Genomic DNA, 20,000 nt, shown 5'->3' with positions numbered 1-20,000 from the left:
TTTTCCAGCATGCTGTTATTCACATTTCTGTTTGAGAATCCCTGTGGTGAAAGATTCTGCTCATCCAAATAATGAATGTGTATTACTGTAAACAATGAGTTCATTTTCTTTCAGTTTAGTCTCTTATTTATCAGGAGTCGCCAACTTTTCCAGCATATGTTTTACACAGCGGATGCACTTTTCGGATAGATCTTATTATCTATTATTATAACATTTTGGATAATATACTCAGTGTAAAAAATGCTGGCTTCCACACGATCGATTTAAGGAATTGAAGGAATTAAGATAACTTATTAGTTTTTACAAATGGAAACTGGATGTCATCTGGTGGTCATGTTTGGTACTGCGGCCAAACTTAATCTTACTTTTTGAGATATCAACTTCAAATTTGGAATATAATTCATTCAGTTATTTAGCTTTGTTTTATTGAACTTTTTTCCACTTCAGCTGCAATCCCACAAGCATCTCCTTTAAAATGAGACCAAGCTTAAATCTCTGCACCAAAGAGTTGAAGATTGGCATTTAATTGAGTTGAACATGTCACTTTCATGTCTGTTTAAAAACTGGGGTTACAATTGTAATATATTACTTTAAAATACACATGAAATCAAAACTAGCCATATTGATTTTGTTGGCTCACATTGCTAGTTTTGAGGTTGCAATGACTCTCCACAAACCCTTTTCCCCATCTTTCTGAATGAAATATTTTACTACATCCAATCAGCTTGCAGTAGAAAGAACAAGCCTGTTTTCTCATTTACTATTCCATTTCTCTAGGAACTGCGTCACAATACAAAAAAAAAACAAAGTATTTTTTACCCAACATTGTTTATATTATGATTTTTTGACGAAACTCTAAAAGCTAATAAAGTACTTATATTTAAAGAACTTGAATTTCTAAAAGTCTCCGATACTGCTGCAAAAACGTCTTTTGAATCCTTAATATTTTTAAATCATACATAGTTAAATATCTTTTCCTTTTTTTATTTATTTATTTATTTATATCATTTTGCTGAAAATTTGTCCATGCAAAATTTTATTTATTTATTTATTTATTATTTATTCTTTCATTTTGTTGAAAATTTGTCTATGCAGAATTTTATTTATTTATTTATTAATTAATTAATTGTTTTTATTTATATCATTTTGCAGAAAATTTGTCCATGCAAAATTTTATTTATTTATTTATTTATTTATTTATTTATTTATTTATTTATTTATATCATTTTGCAGAAAATTTGTCCATGCAGAATTTTATTTATTTATTTATTTATTTATTTATTTATTTATTTATTTATATCATTTTGCTGAAAATTTGTCCATGCAGAATTCTATTTATTTATTTATTTATTTATTTATTTATTTATATCATTTTGCTGAAAATTTGTCCATGCAGAATTTTATTTATTTATTTATTTATTTATTTATTTATTTATATCATTTTGCTGAAAATTTGTCCATGCAAAATTTTATTTATTTATTTATTTATTTATTTATTTATATTATTTTGCTGAAAATTTGTCCATGCAGAATTTTATTTATTTATTTATTTATTTATTTATATCATTTTGCTGAAAATTTGTCCATGCAGAATTTTATTTATTTATTTATTTATTTATTTATTTATTCATTTTGCTGAAAATTTGTCCATGCAGAGTTTTATTTATTATTTATTTATTTATTTTTGTATTTATTTCATTTTGCTGAAAATTTGTCCATGCAAAATTTTATTTATTTATTTATTTATTTATTTATTTATATTATTTTGCTGAAAATTTGTCCATGCAGAATTTTATTTATTTATTTATTTATTTATTTATTTATATCATTTTGCTGAAAATTTGTCCATGCAGAATTTTATTTATTTATTTATTTATTTTTGTATTTATTTCATTTTGCTGAAAATTTGTCCATGCAGAATTTTTTTTATTTATTTATTTATTTATTTATTTATTTTCACTTAGCTGAAAAATTGTCCTTGCATAGATTTATTTGTTTATTTATTTTGGTGAAAATTGGTCTTTGCAGAATTTTATTTTTATTTTATTTTACATTTTGCTGAAAATTTGTCCATGCAGAATTGTATTTTATTTATTTAGGTGAAAATCGTTCAGTGCAGAGTTTTATTTTATTTATTTGTTTCATTTTGCTGAAAATTTATCAATGCAGAATTTTATTTATTTAATTTTTTTTACATTTTGCAGAAAATGTGTCAATGCAAAAAAAAAAAAAAAACAGGCCTGCCTCTTTTTGTGGATGAAAGAGATTGAAATGAAGCCACGGCTGGCACCTGCCTCTCTCGTTCTCTCTCATGAATGAAAAGGCCTGGCATTGAATGCGAATTTTTAACTTGCAGATGAGCTTGGTGGCATCTCTATGATCAGATCGCCTTCCCTCGCTACAACCATCTCTCATTAGTGCTCTGTCTCCCTCCCTCACAAGTGTGCCATTACCGGCCGCCGCTTTGATGCCGTTTTGATAAGAGCACCGATAATTATGATAATCACAACGGCAATGATAATCGACTATGAGCTAATCACATAAAAAGCACTTCCCCTTGTTGCTCAAATGTAGTGGCAATGTCTCAAATCGCTGTGCTTTTTTATGGGCCGGCAGCACCTGGGGATTATTTGAATGAAGCTGCTTTAGTGTAGGTCAGAGTTTGTGTTGCTAATAGAGGTTAATGAACTACCTGGAGGCTATAGAGCGGATGGAGTGTGGTTAAAGTTAATGGGTTAACGGGAGCAGTCTTGTTTATATGGTAATGACTCTGGCCTGTTAGGGGTACTTAGACAAGGTTATAACACAGTAAAGAGGCACCATAAGTATGGTTAATGGATATGCATGCTTTACTGTAGGTCTGCATGGTTAAAAAGGGTGGATGTGGAACAGGGACAGTCATGGCTTTTATATTGTTTGTTTTTTTGCAGTTTTATTTTTATTTTAGAAGTTATTAAATTGTATTTTCTTATTTTTATGTAAAAATATGTATATTTTAATACTATAATCGCAGTTTTCATTTTAGTTCCTTCTGCTTAGACCCTTAATTTATCAGGGGTTGCCACAGTGGAATGAACCGCCAACTATTCCAGCATGTTTTACACAGCGGATGCCCTTCCAGCTGCAACCCAGTATTGGGAAACACCCATAGACTCTCATTCACACTCATACACTACGGCCAATTTAGTTCATCAATTCCCCTATAGCACATGTGTTTGGACTGTGGGGGAAACTGGAGCACTTGGAGGAAACCCACGCCAACACCGGATGAACATGCAAACACAGAAATGCCAACTGGCCCAGCCGAGACTCGAACCAACGACCTTCTTGCTGTGAGGCCACAGTGCTAACCTCCAAGCCACCGTGCCGCACCATTAATTTTATTTGATTATTATTATTTTACTTTATTTTTTGCTTATATTTTTCATGATTTTATAATTTACTGTTTTAGTTTTCATCATGTTTTTTATTGTTTTGCTTAAGTTTTATTTTTACATTTTAGTTTTAGTTTTCCTACACTGTAAAACCCTGTAAGTTAAGGTAACTCAAACCATTTGAGGAAGCTGATTGCAACAAACCATTTAAGTTTAAAAACTAATCCTAATGAGTACTGTGAACTTAATCCATTTGAGTAAATGAAGCAATTTGAGCACAGTAAAACCCGGTAAATGAAGAGAACTCAAACCAACTGAGTACTGTAAAACCTAACAAGTTAAGATAACTCAAACTGTTTGAGGAAACCGATTGCTACAAACCATTTGAGTTTAAAAAACTAATCTATATGAGTATTGTGAACTTCATTTAAGTTGAAGTAATAAGGCATTTCATTAACTCATTATCTTTAATACTGAGTTCAAAACTCTTTTCATTCATTCATTCATTTTCTTTTCAGCTTAGTCCCTTTATTAATCTGGGGTCGCCACAGCGGAATGAACCGCCAACTTATCCAGCACATGGATTTTACGCAGCGGATGCCCTTCCAGCCGCAACCCATCTCTGGGAAACAACCATACACACTCATTCACACACATACACTACGGACAATTTAGCCTACCCAATTCACCTGTACCGCATGTCTTTGGACTGTGGGAGAAACCGGAGCACCCGGAGGAAACCCACGCGAACGCAGGGAGAACATGCAAACTCCACACAGAAATGCCAACTGACCCACCCGAGGCTCGAACCAGCGACCTTCTTGCATTAAGGCAACAGCACTACCTACTGCGCCACTGCGTCGCCCAAAACTCTTTTCAAAATAGTAGAATTAACTTTTGGTCAATTTTGAGTTACTCTCATTTCATTTGATAAAGTTGACTTTTTACAGTGTATATTTAGTTTTTTGTTTATTATTAATTTTTTAATTTATAAAGTATTTAATAAGAAAGCAGAAGTTGCTGTTTGCCTTCTCTTGTATTTGATTTCATTATTATTTTATGTTTAGGTGCTTATATTATATTTAGTTTTATTTCTATTTGATTATTATACATTGTTTTTTATTATAATTATTAAGATTTTTATTTTTCATTATGTAGACTTGATCTGTTTTTTTGTTTGTTATTTTTTCCATTTTTAGTATTATTTTAAATGTAATATTTTGTATTTTTATTATGTTTTTTTTATTATCAATCTTTTTTTGTTTGTTTTATTTTAATTCTAATATTTATTTATACAATTGAGTCGTGTGCCCCGATATTTATTTATATTCTGTTTTGTTTTTGTAGTTTGGTTTTATTTAAATTCTATTTAGTTTTATCTTAATATCAATATTTGATGTTTTTATATCTTGTCTTAATTTAATTTGATCATTAGTATTTTCTTTATTTTTTGCTTATTTTATTTTCATGTTTTTATCATTTATTTTATTTTGTTTATAAAACTTTTAGTTTTAGTTTATATTTCATAATTTTTTAAGGGCAACATGGTGGCACTGTCTCCTCACAGCAAGAAGTTTGCTGTGAGGATGCCAGTTGGCATGTCTGTGTGGAGTTTGCATGTTCTCCCCATGTTGTCGTGGGTTTCCTTTGGATGCTCCAGTTTCCTCCACTGTCCAAACGCATAGGGGAATTTAATGAACTAAATTAGCCGTAGTGTATGAGTGTGAATAACTGTAAATAGGTGTTTCCCAGTACTGTGTTGCAGCTGGACGGGGGCATTCCCCTGTGTAAAACATATGCTGGAATAGTTGGCGGTTCATTCCGCTGTGGCGACCCCTGAGAAATAAGGGACTAAGCCGAAAAAAAATTAATGAATAAATATTTTGTTTTTAGGCGACGCAGTGGCGTAGTAGGTAGTGCTGTCGCCTCACAGCAAGAAGGTCGCTGGTTCGAGCCTCGGCTGGGTCAGTTGGCATTTCTGTGTGGAGTTTGCATGTTTTCCTTGCATTTGCGTGGGTTTCCTCCGGGTGCTCCGGTTTCCCCCACAGTCCAAAGACATGCATTACAGGTGAATTGGGTAGGCTAAATTGTCCGTAGTGTATGTGTGTGAATGCAAGAGTGTGTGGATGTTTCCCAGAGGTGGGTTGCGGCTGGAAGGGCATCCGCTGCGTAAAACATGTGCTGGATAAGTTGGCAGTTCATTCCACTGTGGCGACCCCGGATTAAAAAAGGAACTAAGCCGGAAAAAAATATATTAATGAACGAATAAATATTTAGTTTTTCTATATTTTGGTGTCTTCATTTCTTTGTTTTAATTTGTATTATTTTAATATTTATTTTAATAATTGGGACTTGTATGACAGGACATTTTTTTATTTGTTTTTGTAGTTTTGTTTTATATACTGTAAAATTCATTGATTTATAAAAAATATATGTATTTATTCATATTATTTTCCATATAAATATAAGACAGAGCATTTTTCCATCTTCTTTTTCTTCTTGTGTTTATGGGTCTGACTTTGTGTAAAGCTTTCAAAGGAGACTTCTGTGTTTGGGGCTTTAGGGATGCAGCTTTGCTTTAACGCATTCGGGCAGTTCGGTTGCTGCCTGACATGTCTGATAACTCCACTTTCCTCCGAGTTGTGATTCATCATGCTCCGCTTATGACTTATTTATTAATTTTACTGTTTCCATGGCACTCCTCAACCTTTCATTTGCTCACTCATTCTCCACCAGCTCTTTTCCAGTCGCCTCTCCATGCCGTTTTCCTTTTCGCAGGATGTTTTCCTTTTGATTCAAGTTCAAATGTTCCTTCAGACCGTTTGAGTTCAGCTGCTCTTTTCTCAATCTGAGGGAGTTTGTAGTGAAACAACTGGAAAACTACACCTTTTTTTCCCCAAAGAAGCCAAAATTTAATGGTAGCTTTAGTAATTGAGTCAGATAATGACTCATTAAAGGCTCTCACATTTAGTTCAGAGTTCATTCAAGAAAAGATTCATACATCAAAATCGCAGCTCTGCCTTTTTGTATGATTCATTTCAAGAGCCAACTCATAAGAGTCATTTGGTTCTGAATTGGACTATGGTCATGCGCTATATATATATATATATATATATATATATATATATATATATATATATATATATATATATATATATATATATATATATATATATATATATATATATATATATAGCTAAAATCAATTAAGCTCATTTTTTCCTCATTAATGTCCACATAGCACCTCATATTGACAGAAAAACACAGAATTGTTGACATTCTTGCATATTTATTAACAAAGAAAAACTGAAATATCACGTGGTCCTAAGTTTTCAGACCCTTTGCTCAGTGTTTAGTAGAAGCACCCTTTTGATCTAATACAGCCATGAGTCTTTTCGGGAAAGCAGACGTTTTTCACACCTGGATTTAGGGATCTTCTGCAATTCCTCCTTGCAGATTCTCTCCAGTTCTGTCAGGTTGGATGGTAAACGTTGGTGGACAGCCATTTTTAGGTCTCTCCAGAGATGCTCAATTGGGTTTAAGTCAGGGCTTTGGCCGGGCCATTCAAGAACAGTCACAGAGTTGTTGTAAAGCTACTCCTTTGTTATTTTAGCTGTGTGCTTATGATCATTGTCTTGTTGGAAGGTAAACCTTCGGCACTGAACACTGAAAAGTGTAATTTCATAAGAATATTTTTTGTGAGTTGGATTATACTGATTGTGCATGCTTGGAATCGTGAAAAATAATAATAAACAGCATTTATTAGCAAGGGCAGCTCAGTGGCTCAGTGGTTAGCACTGTTGCCTCACAGCAAGAAGGTCACTGGTTTGAGTGCCAGCTGGCCAGTTGGCACTTTTGTGTGGAGTTTGCATGTTTTCCCCGTGTTGGCGTGGGTTCCCTCCAGGTGCTTCAATTTCCCCCACAGTCCAAACACACGCACTATAGGTGAATTGAATAAACTAAATTGGCCGTAGTGTATGAGTGTGTGTGTGAAGGAGTCTGTATAGGTGTTTTCCAGTGCTGGATTGAAGCTGGAAGCATATCCGCTGTGTAAAACATATGCTGGAATAGTTGGTGGTTCATTCCACTGTGGCGACCTCGGAAATAGAGACTAAGCTGAAGGAAAATGAATGAATGAATTTTCCTCCCAAAACTAGATTGGATTATATTGCGCTTTCAAATTTTAAATTCACCAAAAAGAACCAGCTCAAATGAGTCATTTGGTAGTGAATTGAAATGCTGGTTGTGCCATGTGTTTTTGATTTGCTCAAAAGAATCGTACAATTATTTGTTTGCAAAATGTTGGATTAGTCATGCATATTTTTTTTTATTCATGCAAAAAGAACCATTTCATATGTGATACAATGCATTAATTTTGTTTGTTGCGAAAATAAACTACTTTATATAAAGTACTTTGTGCACAAATTAATTGGATTGTGCATGCGTAGTAAAAATAACAGTTAATTAGTTTCTGTATTAAGTGTTTTCCGTCTATTTACAGTTGTGAATTGCATTTTGGGATTTTGATCTCTGCTCTGACGACTTTTGAGGATGTAAATTCAACTCTACACTTTAACAAAGTGACCTATTGACATTTTAGTAGTTTAAAATAATATAATATATATATAAAATAACATCTAGAGAAATAAATCTGTAAAATAACAGAAAATGCACTAGCAGTTTATTACAAGGTGTTTTTAGTGTAATATACAACACCAAGCCTGACAATAAATGACTTTAAACTATTAAAAGGTCAATAAAAGTCACTTTTTCAAAATTTCCAAGGTTTAATAAGTTGTTGGAAGAAAGATCAAGTTCCCATAATGCAGTTCAAAGCATAAATAAATAACAACCAATCACAAAATATGCAAAACTAATTTTTATTTCTATATATATTTTATATTTTATATATATTTTATTTATATAGATATTTTTTTCTATACGGGTGTACTCACACTAGGTACAGTTGCCTTAAACCGTGCCGAAGCACGCTTGTTCCCCCTCCCCTCTCCCCCTCGGCCTGCACTCACATTGCATTACCTTCTGAGCCGGAGGACGCTTACATCATCGATGATGCGACCGTTCAGTTTAACAGGAAGAGAAGCGCTCTCGCTCAGCACAGTGGACATTGCTGTAGTTATGTGGTTTTGTATTATTTTTAGTGGTTTGGTTTTGCTGAACTTCTAAATAAATGATCATAAACGTCCTCATGCTGCAGGTATTAGGAGGTTTGCTGAAAGTGCAGCTGACGTGCAGAGAGTTGTTTGTATCTATAATAAACTATGACAGTTTGCGTTCATTAAAAAGTAAGAATGATAAATAAATACATATGAAACAGTCTCTTTAAAGTGACTTCGCGTCTTCAGTTTCATGTTTAGGCACGCTTTGCACTCACACTAGAAGCGTACTGTGTCAAAGCCCAACCGAACTGCGCTCTGGCACACCTCTTCCAACTAGGCCTGGGCCAGCCAAGTGAAATGCACCGGGGCACGATTCGGAGCACTCACACTTGTCAAACGAACTGGAAATGCACCCAGGCACGGTTCAGATAGCCCAGTGTGAGTGCACCCTAAGGGTCATTCTCAATGAATGGGTTTTTTATAGTGATTGAACATCACTTCTAGTGTTTTAGACATTTCTAGAAACACTACATTCTACATTCGCCCAAATGTGGTTAGCCATGTCAAAAATTACGTTTTCACCAAAATAGCAAAACCCTTTGTAGGTTTTTTTGTGTAGTTTTGTATTTTAAAGGGCACCTATGGTAAAAAATCTACTTTTAAAGCTGTTTGGACAGACATATGTGCATGTATGGTGTATAGACCGTCATATTGGGGTGATATAAGCACACCCAGTGCTTTTTTTCAATTTAACAACATAAAAAACGGTGGACCAATTGGAGCGGTTTTCAAATCGACCGCAACTTTACGTATGAGAGCGGTCCCCCCGCCCACCAATATTGATTGACAGGCGGGTCATCATATCCTCAGTTTGTTGATTCACGTCCGCCATTTTCAGCGTGAGTCGAAGCGATATCACTAAAGGAACACCCTAGCTCTATTTTTAGATGCAAGGCTCATTGGGCTCAACACAAGATCAATATTCTCCACATTATCGCTCTAATCGGAATTATTGGTTCTATCTTTAGGTAGGTTTGCAAACATGTGTACTTCTCATTGAGTCTACCTTATACTTCAGCCGTTTGCATTTCTCGCAATCCCAGAAGCTCTACACCTGCTACACCTGCTGCTACACCTGACGCTGCGCCATGTGTTTTAGAATTCTAAACATCGGTTTCTATCAGGGTACACTCAAGTCGACGGCTGGGCGCTGCGGACCGCTGCAGAAACCTATGTTTAGAATTCTAAAATGCGTGGCGTGACGATTCGGGACACTTCATGATTCTGGTGCGCCACAGAGAGTGTCTGGTGTGCCGTGTCGCGGCTGCGAGCGGCGCATCCGGTGCCTCAGTCAAAGTTAATTCAGTGTGCGTGGTTATTAGTTTCTGTGTACAAGCTCGGCACTTGAAACTAGCACACAGTTGGCTGTAAAACTATACAAAGACATAAATGATTTTGTACTCTGCTTGGTCTGTGTCCGAGTCGTACATGTATGACTGAATGGTGATCTCTCTCTCCTACTCCGTCTGCCTGTCAGACTCTAACAAACGCAGAGCGGGTGAGCTCATGGCCCCGCCCCCTTGTTACGTTGGCGGGAAGCCGAAACTAATTTACATGTAAAGCAACACACCCCTAAATCAGCGAACTGTGGACACACCCCCAACATGACACTTTTTAACACATTATAATAAAAAAATCTGAATTGTGTTTTAAACTGAACCTAAACTGGCACACTCAGAAGAACCATAATATTAATATTACATCATAAAAAAGAGGTAAACTAGGTGCCCTTTAAAGTACTGTAAAAATACTACAAAATATCTCTGTCAAAGTTTTCAAACAATTATATTTGATTGACCAAAATCACACAAGTGCCAGTTTCAAATCTGTCACATCTATAACCAAGCTTTTCTCTCACACATGCATAAATGTCAAATAAAATAAAACCAATCGTGTTTGTGCTTTGAGCCGACTCTTATCCTTTTGATTAGCATTATTTCTTTTTGGTTGTGCAGTTTAATTCACAAAATTTTCTACAAAGTATGTTGTATAACCTATAAACTCACTAACTTTTTTTTGTCACATCCTTAACGCATGCTTATTTTCCTCATTTAAAATCTAAAGAAATGTTTACAGATAGATATTTTTCTGATCCCATAACTCTGTGGTTAGCTGTTTTGGCAAACATAAACAGATGTTTCAATATAATGTTAACATATACTTTCTCAGTGTATTTTTGTTAAGTTTTTCCTGCACATGTCACATCCGTAACGCTGGAATTGCTCAGATGCTGTTTAATACATGACCCTCAGCAGTCTGCTCCTGTCTGACCTAGTTGAGCGGTTAAAAAAAAAAAGCGTGGTGAAACCTCCGTCTGGTGTCAGTGAGTGATGTGAGAGTGATGCTGCTTGATGCTTTAACCGGATGGACTTTCCCTGCGCTCGCTCAATCCACTGTCTAATCCGCCCTCCTAATTGAACTGACAGCGCGGTTGTCATGGTGACTCGGATTTGCGCGTGCTGTGACTAGACGGCGGGGATTTGCTGATTCGCTCGACGCCATTGACCTGCTTTCTGTCGTAATGCAGCGGCTGGAGCTCATCTGTGCCTTTACATAAATATATATTTGTGCTGTTCGGCTTAACGGCCGGCCAACTGTTGGCCCTCAGTTATAGAGCATAATCTGAAACAATAGAATGAGACATGCACTGACAATAACCATTCATTGGATTTACTCATTTCTATAAGTTATAATGGTTGCAAACAATTTATATGGGCTGAATTTAAACAAATAAATTAAATTGAGTAATGTTCAACTTAATTTAAATTCAGCTCATATAAATTGTTTGCAACCACTTACCCTAATTTTTTTTTTTTTGATGTACAGTTTGTAGTAAAGGGTTTATCTTAAAAAATATCTTTTTAAAATTAAAATAATGTTTTTTTAATATATATATATATATATATATATATATATATATATATATATATATATATATATATATATATATATATATGTATATATATATATCAGCTTAAGTTAATATTGCCCACTGTTCCCTGTCATCCTAAGGCCACCAGGCCACGGTGTGCCTGGGTGTGAGGTCCCTTTCATTGCTGCTTGCAGCTTTAATTTTTGTTTGTTTCTGTAAGCTACTAATGGCATTTCCTCCCAATTTAAAATATATATATGTATATATATATGTGTGTATATATGTGTATATATGTATATATATGTATGTATATATATATATATATATATGTGTATGTGTGTGTGTGTATATATATATATATGTGTATGTGTGTGTGTATATATATATATATATGTATGTGTGTGTATATATATATATATATATATATATATATATATATGTATATGTGTGTGTGTGTATATATATATATATATATGTGTGTGTGTGTATATATATATGTATATGTGTGTGTATATATATATATATATGTATATGTGTGTGTGTATATATATATATGTATATGTGTGTGTATATATATATATATGTATATATGTGTGTATATATATATATGTATATATGTGTGTATATATATATGTATATATGTGTGTATATATATGTACATATTATATTTAAATATTAATACATATTTTCCTCAAAGTTATGCATGCATGTGTGTATTTATATATACATCATAAATATACACAGTACACGCATTTCAATTATGTCAAAAACTTTTATTTTGGAGCGATTAATCGTGATTAATGTTTGCCCAGCATTATGGTTGTTAAACAGTTATGGATGATACTTTGAAACTGTAGCAAATCAAAGGACTTCGCAGCATGAGCACTTTTTTTTGTACTTTTTAAGCATATTTTTGATCTATTTAAAAAAAACAATTATTATTATTTAAGAATGTGCAAACATATGTTTAATATGTTTATTTATTTGTATTGTACAATTCTAAATGACACTCTGAAACAAACGCTGGATACGTAAATCCATATGAGCATCCAAATTTTAGTATTCAGGATTTTAGTATTGTTGAACAATTTTTAAGCTTTTGTTTGTTTGTTTTAATGTCGTATAGTTATAAATCTGAAATAAGAACATGAAATTAATCTGTATGATGAGTGTATATTGTTTTATATTTAATTTATTTTTATTTAATTATTTTTGATTACATTTATTTTTAAATTAATACAATTTTATTTTATTTTATTGTTTGCTTTATTTAATTTTATGATTTGCTTTATTTTTATTTAATTTGATTTAATTTTATTTATTTTAATTTAATTTAATTTAATTTAATTTAATTGTATTTTATTTTATTTTATTTTATTTTATTTTATTTTATTTTATTTTATTCAAATGCACTTTTTACATTATTATTGTAATTGTACATTACTGAAACAACACCATGCAACATGAATCAATATGCTGCTCATCACAAACTCCATCCACACACATGTGATCTAAACTATTTTATATTTAATTTATTTTTATTTCATTTGATTTTTTATAGTTTTTAAAATTACTTTACATTTTTTTTATGATTTGCTTTATTTATTTTATGATTTGTTTTATTTTATTTTATTTAAATGCACTTTTTACATTGTTATTGTAATTGCACATTTACTGAAACAACAGCATGCAACATGAATCAATATGGTGTTGATCATAATCTCCATCCACACACATGTTCAATCCAATCCAGATGGATGCCGATTTCAACATGCTTTCTATAAATTTCCCTCTGAACTCTTTCATACAAATGCAAATATCCATCAGCGGCCCTTTATATGCGCTGGGTTGCCTAAGCAACACTGTCACCTCTCGTTTCCTCAGTAATGGATGAGCGTCTGCATGTGTCTTTTCTGCTGGTTTGGAGTCTCTAGTGGACAGTTAACTAACTAGCAGCTGTGTGTGTGTGTGTGTGTGTGTGTGAGGAGGTGGGCGGTGATGAGGATGAGACCCGGTCATTTCAGACGCTCTCACAAAACATCAAGAACCCTCAGACACAAGAGCTGCTCCTTCAGCTGTAGCAGATATATACTGCCCATTCAGCCCATTCATGTCTTCACGAATCAAGAACACAGATTATCGGATTTATTCATTCAAACATTCATCCAGTTCATTCATACATTCATTCATTTAAACAAAGTCATTCAATTCATTCATTCATTCATTCATTTATTCATTCATTCATTCATTCATTCATTCATTCATTCAATCATTCAAGCATTCATACAATCACTCATACATTCATTTATTCATACAATCACACATTCATTCATTCAATTAAGTATTCAATTCATTCACACAATCACTAACATTCATTCATTCATTCAATAATTCAAGCATTCATTCATTTATTCATTCAAACAAACATAAATTCATTTGTTCATTCATTCATTAATTCATTCATTCATTAGCCTAAACATTCATTCATTTATTAACTCAAACATATATTCATCCATTCGTTCATTCTAACAAACATTCATTCTGTTCTTCAGACATTTATTTGTTCATTTAAACATTCATTCATTAAAATATTCATTCATTCAGACATTCATTTACTCACTCAAACATAAATTCATTCATTCATTCGTTAATTCAAACATTCAGTCATAACATCAGACATTCATTCAAACATTCATTCTTTGTCAAACAAACATTCATTCATTAAAATATTCATTCATTCAGACATTCATTCACTCACTCAAACATAAATTCATTCATTCGTTAATTTAAACATTCAGTCATAACATCAGACATTCATTCATTCAATCATTCATTCAAACATTCATTCTTTGTCAAACAAACATTCATTCATTAAAATGTTCAATCATTCACCCAAACAAACAAATTCATTCATTTGTTAATTCTAACATTTATCCATTTATTTTTTGCTTCAGACATTCATTTGTTCGTTCATTCATTAATTCAAAAATTCATTCATTAGCCCAAACATTCATTCACTTATTAACTCAAACATATATTCATCCATTCATTCATTCTGTCCTTCAGACATTTATTTGTTCATTTAAACATTCATTCATTAAAATATTAATTCATTCATTTGTTAATTCAAACATTCATTCATTCATTAATTCAAATATTCAATCATTACATCAGACATTCATTTATTCATTCACTCAAACATAAATTCGTTCATTCAAACATTCATTCTTTCATTCATGCAACTATTCAATCATTACATCAGACATTCATCTATTCATTCATTACATCAAAGTAACATAAATTCATTCATTCAAATATTTATCCAGACATTCATTCTTTCATTCATTCAATAACTCACAAACATACATTTATCCATTCATCAACTCAAACAAACATAAATTCATTTCTTCATTCATTAATTAATTCAAACATTCATTCATTAGCCCAAACATATATTCATCCATTTATTCATTCTAACAAACATTCATTCATTCTTTCCTTCAGACATTTATTTGTTAATTCAAACATTCATTCATTAAAATATTAATTCATTCAGACATTCATTCATTCATTCACTCAAATAAACATAATTTCATTCATTCATTCGTTAATTCAAACTTTCATCCATTCATTCCTTCATTCAAATATTCATTCAGACATTAATTTTTTCATTCATTCAATAACTCAAACATACATTTATCCATTCATCAACTCAAACAAACATAAATTCATTTATTCATTCATTAATTAATTCAAACATTCATTCATTAGCCCAAACATATATTCATCCATTCATTCATTCTAACAAACATTCATTCATTCTTTTCTTCAGACATTTATTTGTTCATTCAAACATTCATTTATTAAAATATTCATTCATTCAGACATTCATTCATTCATTCACTCAAATAAACATAATTTCATTCATTCATTCGTTAATTCAAACTTTCATCCATTCATTCCTTCATTCAAATATTCAGTCATTACATCAGACACTCATCCATTCATTAACTCAAACATAAATTCATTGGTTCATTCATTCGTTAATTCAAACATTCATCCATTCAATCTTTTTTTCCTTCAGACAATCATTCAAACAAACATACATTCATTCAAATATTCATTCAGACATTAATTTTTTCATTCATTCAATAACTCGAACATACATTTATCCATTCATCAACTCAAACAAACATAAATTCATTTGTTCATTCATTAATTAATTCAAACATTCATTCATTAGCACAAACATATATTCATCCATTCATTCATTCTAACAAACATTCATTCATTCTTTCCTTCAGACATTTATTTGTTCATTCAAACATTCATTCATTAAAATATTCATTCACTCAAACAAACATTTTTTAATTCAAAATTTCATCGATTCATTCCTTCATTCAAATATTGAGTCATTACATCAGACACTCATCCATTCATTAACTCAAACATAAATTCATTGGTTCATTCATTCGTTAATTCAAACATTCATCCATTCAATCTTTTTTTCCTTCAGACATTCATTCAAACAAACATGCATTCATTCAAATATTCATTCAGGCATTCATTCATTCATTCATTCATTAACTCAAACACAAATTCATGCATTCATTCATTCATTCAAACATTAACTGAAACTATTAACTAAATTACCAATATTGGCCAGTAATCAATATGGTTCAGATATATCGTGCATTCTTAGTTCCTTTAGTTATTGCTCAAGCTTAATTGTTTTGAATTGCACTTCTCTCAGATTAATCCTTATCATCAGTCCCTATTTTATGTTTGTACAGTTAGTTATACAAAGCAAAATAACACAAATGTCAACAAATGTTTTCTTCTATTCCCCCATCAGACATTCTTGATTTAATGGGTCCCATCATCGAGATGTCGCCGGATAAGAAAGCGGAGTCTCCGGGCGTGCAGGCGGAGCTCTCGGGTCTGCGTGGCGTGTGTGTGTCGCTGCCCGAAGCCGAATGCGCCGCCAGTCCTCTACCCACCAGCCTGGACCGCAGCTCTGCAGACGAGGAGCTCACCAACCTCAACTGGCTCCACGAAAACCTGCTCCAGAACTTCACTCTCGGCGGCACTGAAGCCCAGCCCAGCGCCGGCCCTCTCCTGGACATCGAGGGAAACCACGCAAGTGCAGTCATTTCGTCAGCCGCGTCGCACGGAGAGGATTCGGTGAAATCCAAACCGCCCTTCTCTTTCTCTCTGCTCATTTATATGGCGATCGAACAGTCACCCAGCAAATCTCTGCCCGTAAAGGACATCTACGGATGGATCCTGGAGCACTTCCCGTATTTCTCCAGCGCCCCTACTGGATGGAAGAACTCTGTGCGGCACAACCTCTCGCTTAATAAGTGCTTCCGCAAGGTGGAGAGGAGCCTAGGGAAGGTAAGCATGTTTGTTTAATATGATGCAAAATAAGTCTCTGATGTCCCTAGAGAGAGAGTGTGTGTGTGTGTGTGTGAAGTTTCAGCTCAAATTAACTACAAATAATGTTTTATAACTCTTAGAAACTGCTGCATTTAGGCTTTGATCCTAATTGTGCAATTCTGGTGACTGTCGCTTTAAATTCAAATGAGATTGTGCTCATGTTTTAAAAGAGGGCGGAGCTACAAATGCCTGTGTGTCAACATAGTTAGTCCATAACAGGACTAATCTCAGGGCTTTTCCCTTCTGATGACAAGTGCAAAGGACGAATGTCAGTCAAAGTGCTTCTTCAGACTGTTTTTATCAAGTCTAATTATAACAATATTAATATTATATTATATTAAAGAGCGCCTATTATGGGTCTTTGAAAATGATCTTCATGCAGTGTGTAACACAGCTCTAAGTGAATGAAAACATCCAGCTAAGGTTTAAATCTGAAAGTGCACCTTGTTTAAAACTATTGATTCTTTCGCGAAATATTTGAATCAGAGTCTAATAAATGAATCGAATTGGGTTTGGATCATTGTTTGATCGCATCGACGTCGATATGGTACATCACTAAATATGTACTTCCAGTTAAGGTAAAATGTGCACGCGCTTTCCCTCCACACGCTAGCGGAGGCTGAGGGGATCACGAGACTGATCAGTATGCCAACCTAGTGCTGTATTTGTTCCTGTCATTTTTCTGATGATTGATACAATAACCTACACTGCAGCGCGGGATTCGCCGGCCAATTGCTATTGAGTGAGCTGCAGAGATTATTATGTATTGGACTTTGTCAGACTTTGACAGGGAGTTTGTAACTTTTACAGTTCAAATTGACCAGTCTCTTCTTATTTCAGATCATAACATGTGAGTTAACGTAACAATTGTTGCCTTGTTTTGTATAGTTTGCAAAATATGTGTTTAATTGTGTGTTTTAAGTTGTAATCACCCCGTGCGGCTTGTAATTACGTATTGATTCTAGATCAGTGCTTGTACTGTATCTCTCAGGTTAAATCTGTATGGGGCTGTTCACATATCACGTCCAAAACCACGTTGATAACGTGACGTGTGCGTCTTCCTTTACCGATGTTAAGCGCGTTTCTGAACTGGCGATCCTCTGCTGTTTGCCTTTGCTATGGCCACTATCAGCTGTTCCTCACACGACCAATAAGGTCAATATATACACCACAAATTCCTAATTTTGTAACTACAACTGTATCTTAACAAAAATAAAATGAGTTTAAAGCAAATACAGTGACAATCTCGCGTCATTATAAATCAAATGTAAAAATGAACTAGATGTTGATGGTGTCAATAAAGCAGTGTGTTAGTGATAGGGGAGTCACACGGCGCTATTGTATTGGTGTGGCGTTTCACTATGTGTGACGGGGGGGTTTAATGACGTATGAGAGGAAGAGCAGGGGAATTCAGTCAAGGTCACCGCTCCTTCCTCAGAGCACACACACACACACACACACACACACACACACACACACGTTTGATTTAATGTATTGAGAGGACATTCCATAGGTTTCCACTGCTTTTATACTGTACAAACTGTATTTTCTATCACCCAAAAGCCAGCCCTCACAGGAAGCTTTGTGCAGTTTGTCATTTAACTAGATAACAAAATGTAAGCGTCTCAAATGCTATGAGATGATATTTTTCAGTATTTTTTTCTCTATTATAGTTTTCTCTATAGTAATTTTTACTTTTAATGCACAGAATATGATAGTCCAACTATGAGTCTGATAGATGTAATGGTTCAATTATTATTATTATTATTATTATACAATTTAATTGACAACAATTTACTGTTAGCTAATCAAAATGAAACTGAAAAAATATGAAAATATAAACAAGTTTATTTTCAGTTTGACAGCATGGCGACATTTCTAGTTTCTAGATGTGAGCAGCAAGAATAGAAAGATCTCAAGATGTTGCAATATGATATAACCATAACACTTGTGTAATGCTGCGCTATTAGTGTGATTTTACTTATGTTTAAGATATTAAAAGGTATGTTATAGATATAGATATTTAAGAAATCATATACATATTTAAGATATTTAAGAATATGTGGGGGTGGCATGGTGGCAGCAAGAAGGTCGCTGGTTCGAGTTCCGGCTAGGTCAGTTGGCGTTTCTGTGTGGAGTTTGCATGTTCTCCCCGTGTTGGTGTGGGTTTCCTCCGGGTGCTCCTGTTTCCCCCACAGTCCAAACACATGCACTATAGAGGAATTAGGTGAACTAAATTGACCGTAGTGTGTGTGTGTGTGTGTGTGAATGAGTGTGTATGGGTGATTCCCTGTACTGGGTTGCAGCTGAAAGGGCATTTGCTGCATAAAACATATGCTTTAATAGTTGGTGGTCCATTCTGCTATGGTGACCCCTGATGAATAAAGGGACTAAGCTAAAGGAAATGAATGAAGATGAGATGTATTGCATTTTATTACCTTTTTCCGATTTCAAATGATGTCCCCAAAGGAAAACTTTAGTTTCAATTGAGCAGAAACATTTCTCAGTTTGTTGATCTCACTTAATTTTTATGCCTTCAGTGCAAAAAGGGATTGTCAAGCAGACTAATGCCGAGTTTAGACTGCATGATTACAAAGTAGTCGTGTCACAGATGCTTTCACTCTGCATGACTATCTGGGCTTTGTTTACACTGCAAGAAGGATCAACTAAACTGTATGACTCGCCGACAACTTTGTCCAAACTACATCTCACAACCAAACACACGTAGTTTATCTTTTGATATTAACCAGTGTTTCCTCTAGGAGTTTTTCCAGCTGTGGTGGCAGACCTTTTACACAAATCTAACTACCTATGGCGTTATTTCAATGACACATGGAGAAATGTCGTGAGCTCAGTATTACAAGTTGAGATCGTATTTACGTGCAATACGCGCATCGATTTCCTCTCCTTGTGCACAAAACCTCTTGCACGCCCTCTTAAATATACGTATCAAGCGCAGATCTTCTTGTGCGCTCTCAAATAAACGCTGCCGAAATGCGATTTAGCACGTTTGTTTAGTGAGGATGTCTCATCTTTATTAGGTTTGCTAGGAATATTTATGAATGTCTCCAATAGACCTACAGAGCGGCATTAATGCGTCCTGAAGTAAAGTGTAACTCCAATAAACTCCAGCAA

The 20,000-nt window shown here is 33.8% G+C and overlaps 1 protein-coding gene across 1 annotated transcript in view; it reads left to right on the top strand.

Moving 5' to 3' along the window:
• The window catches only part of foxn2a (forkhead box N2a), a 73,945-nt gene that overhangs the window by 32,452 nt on the left and 21,493 nt on the right, over positions 1-20,000 (top strand). Inside the window, exon 2 of the mRNA XM_056471162.1 lies at positions 16,282-16,823. Within this exon, the coding sequence (XP_056327137.1) occupies positions 16,296-16,823 (528 nt within the window). The 5' untranslated portion in view covers positions 16,282-16,295. The remainder of the gene's footprint in view (positions 1-16,281; positions 16,824-20,000) is intronic.

The sequence above is a fragment of the Danio aesculapii genome, chromosome 13 (genome assembly GCF_903798145.1).
Source record: "Danio aesculapii chromosome 13, fDanAes4.1, whole genome shotgun sequence".
In the NCBI taxonomy this organism is placed as follows: domain Eukaryota; kingdom Metazoa; phylum Chordata; class Actinopteri; order Cypriniformes; family Danionidae; genus Danio; species Danio aesculapii.
The sequence above is the reverse complement of the archived record's forward strand: the minus strand, read 5'-3'. Positions and strand labels throughout refer to the sequence as shown.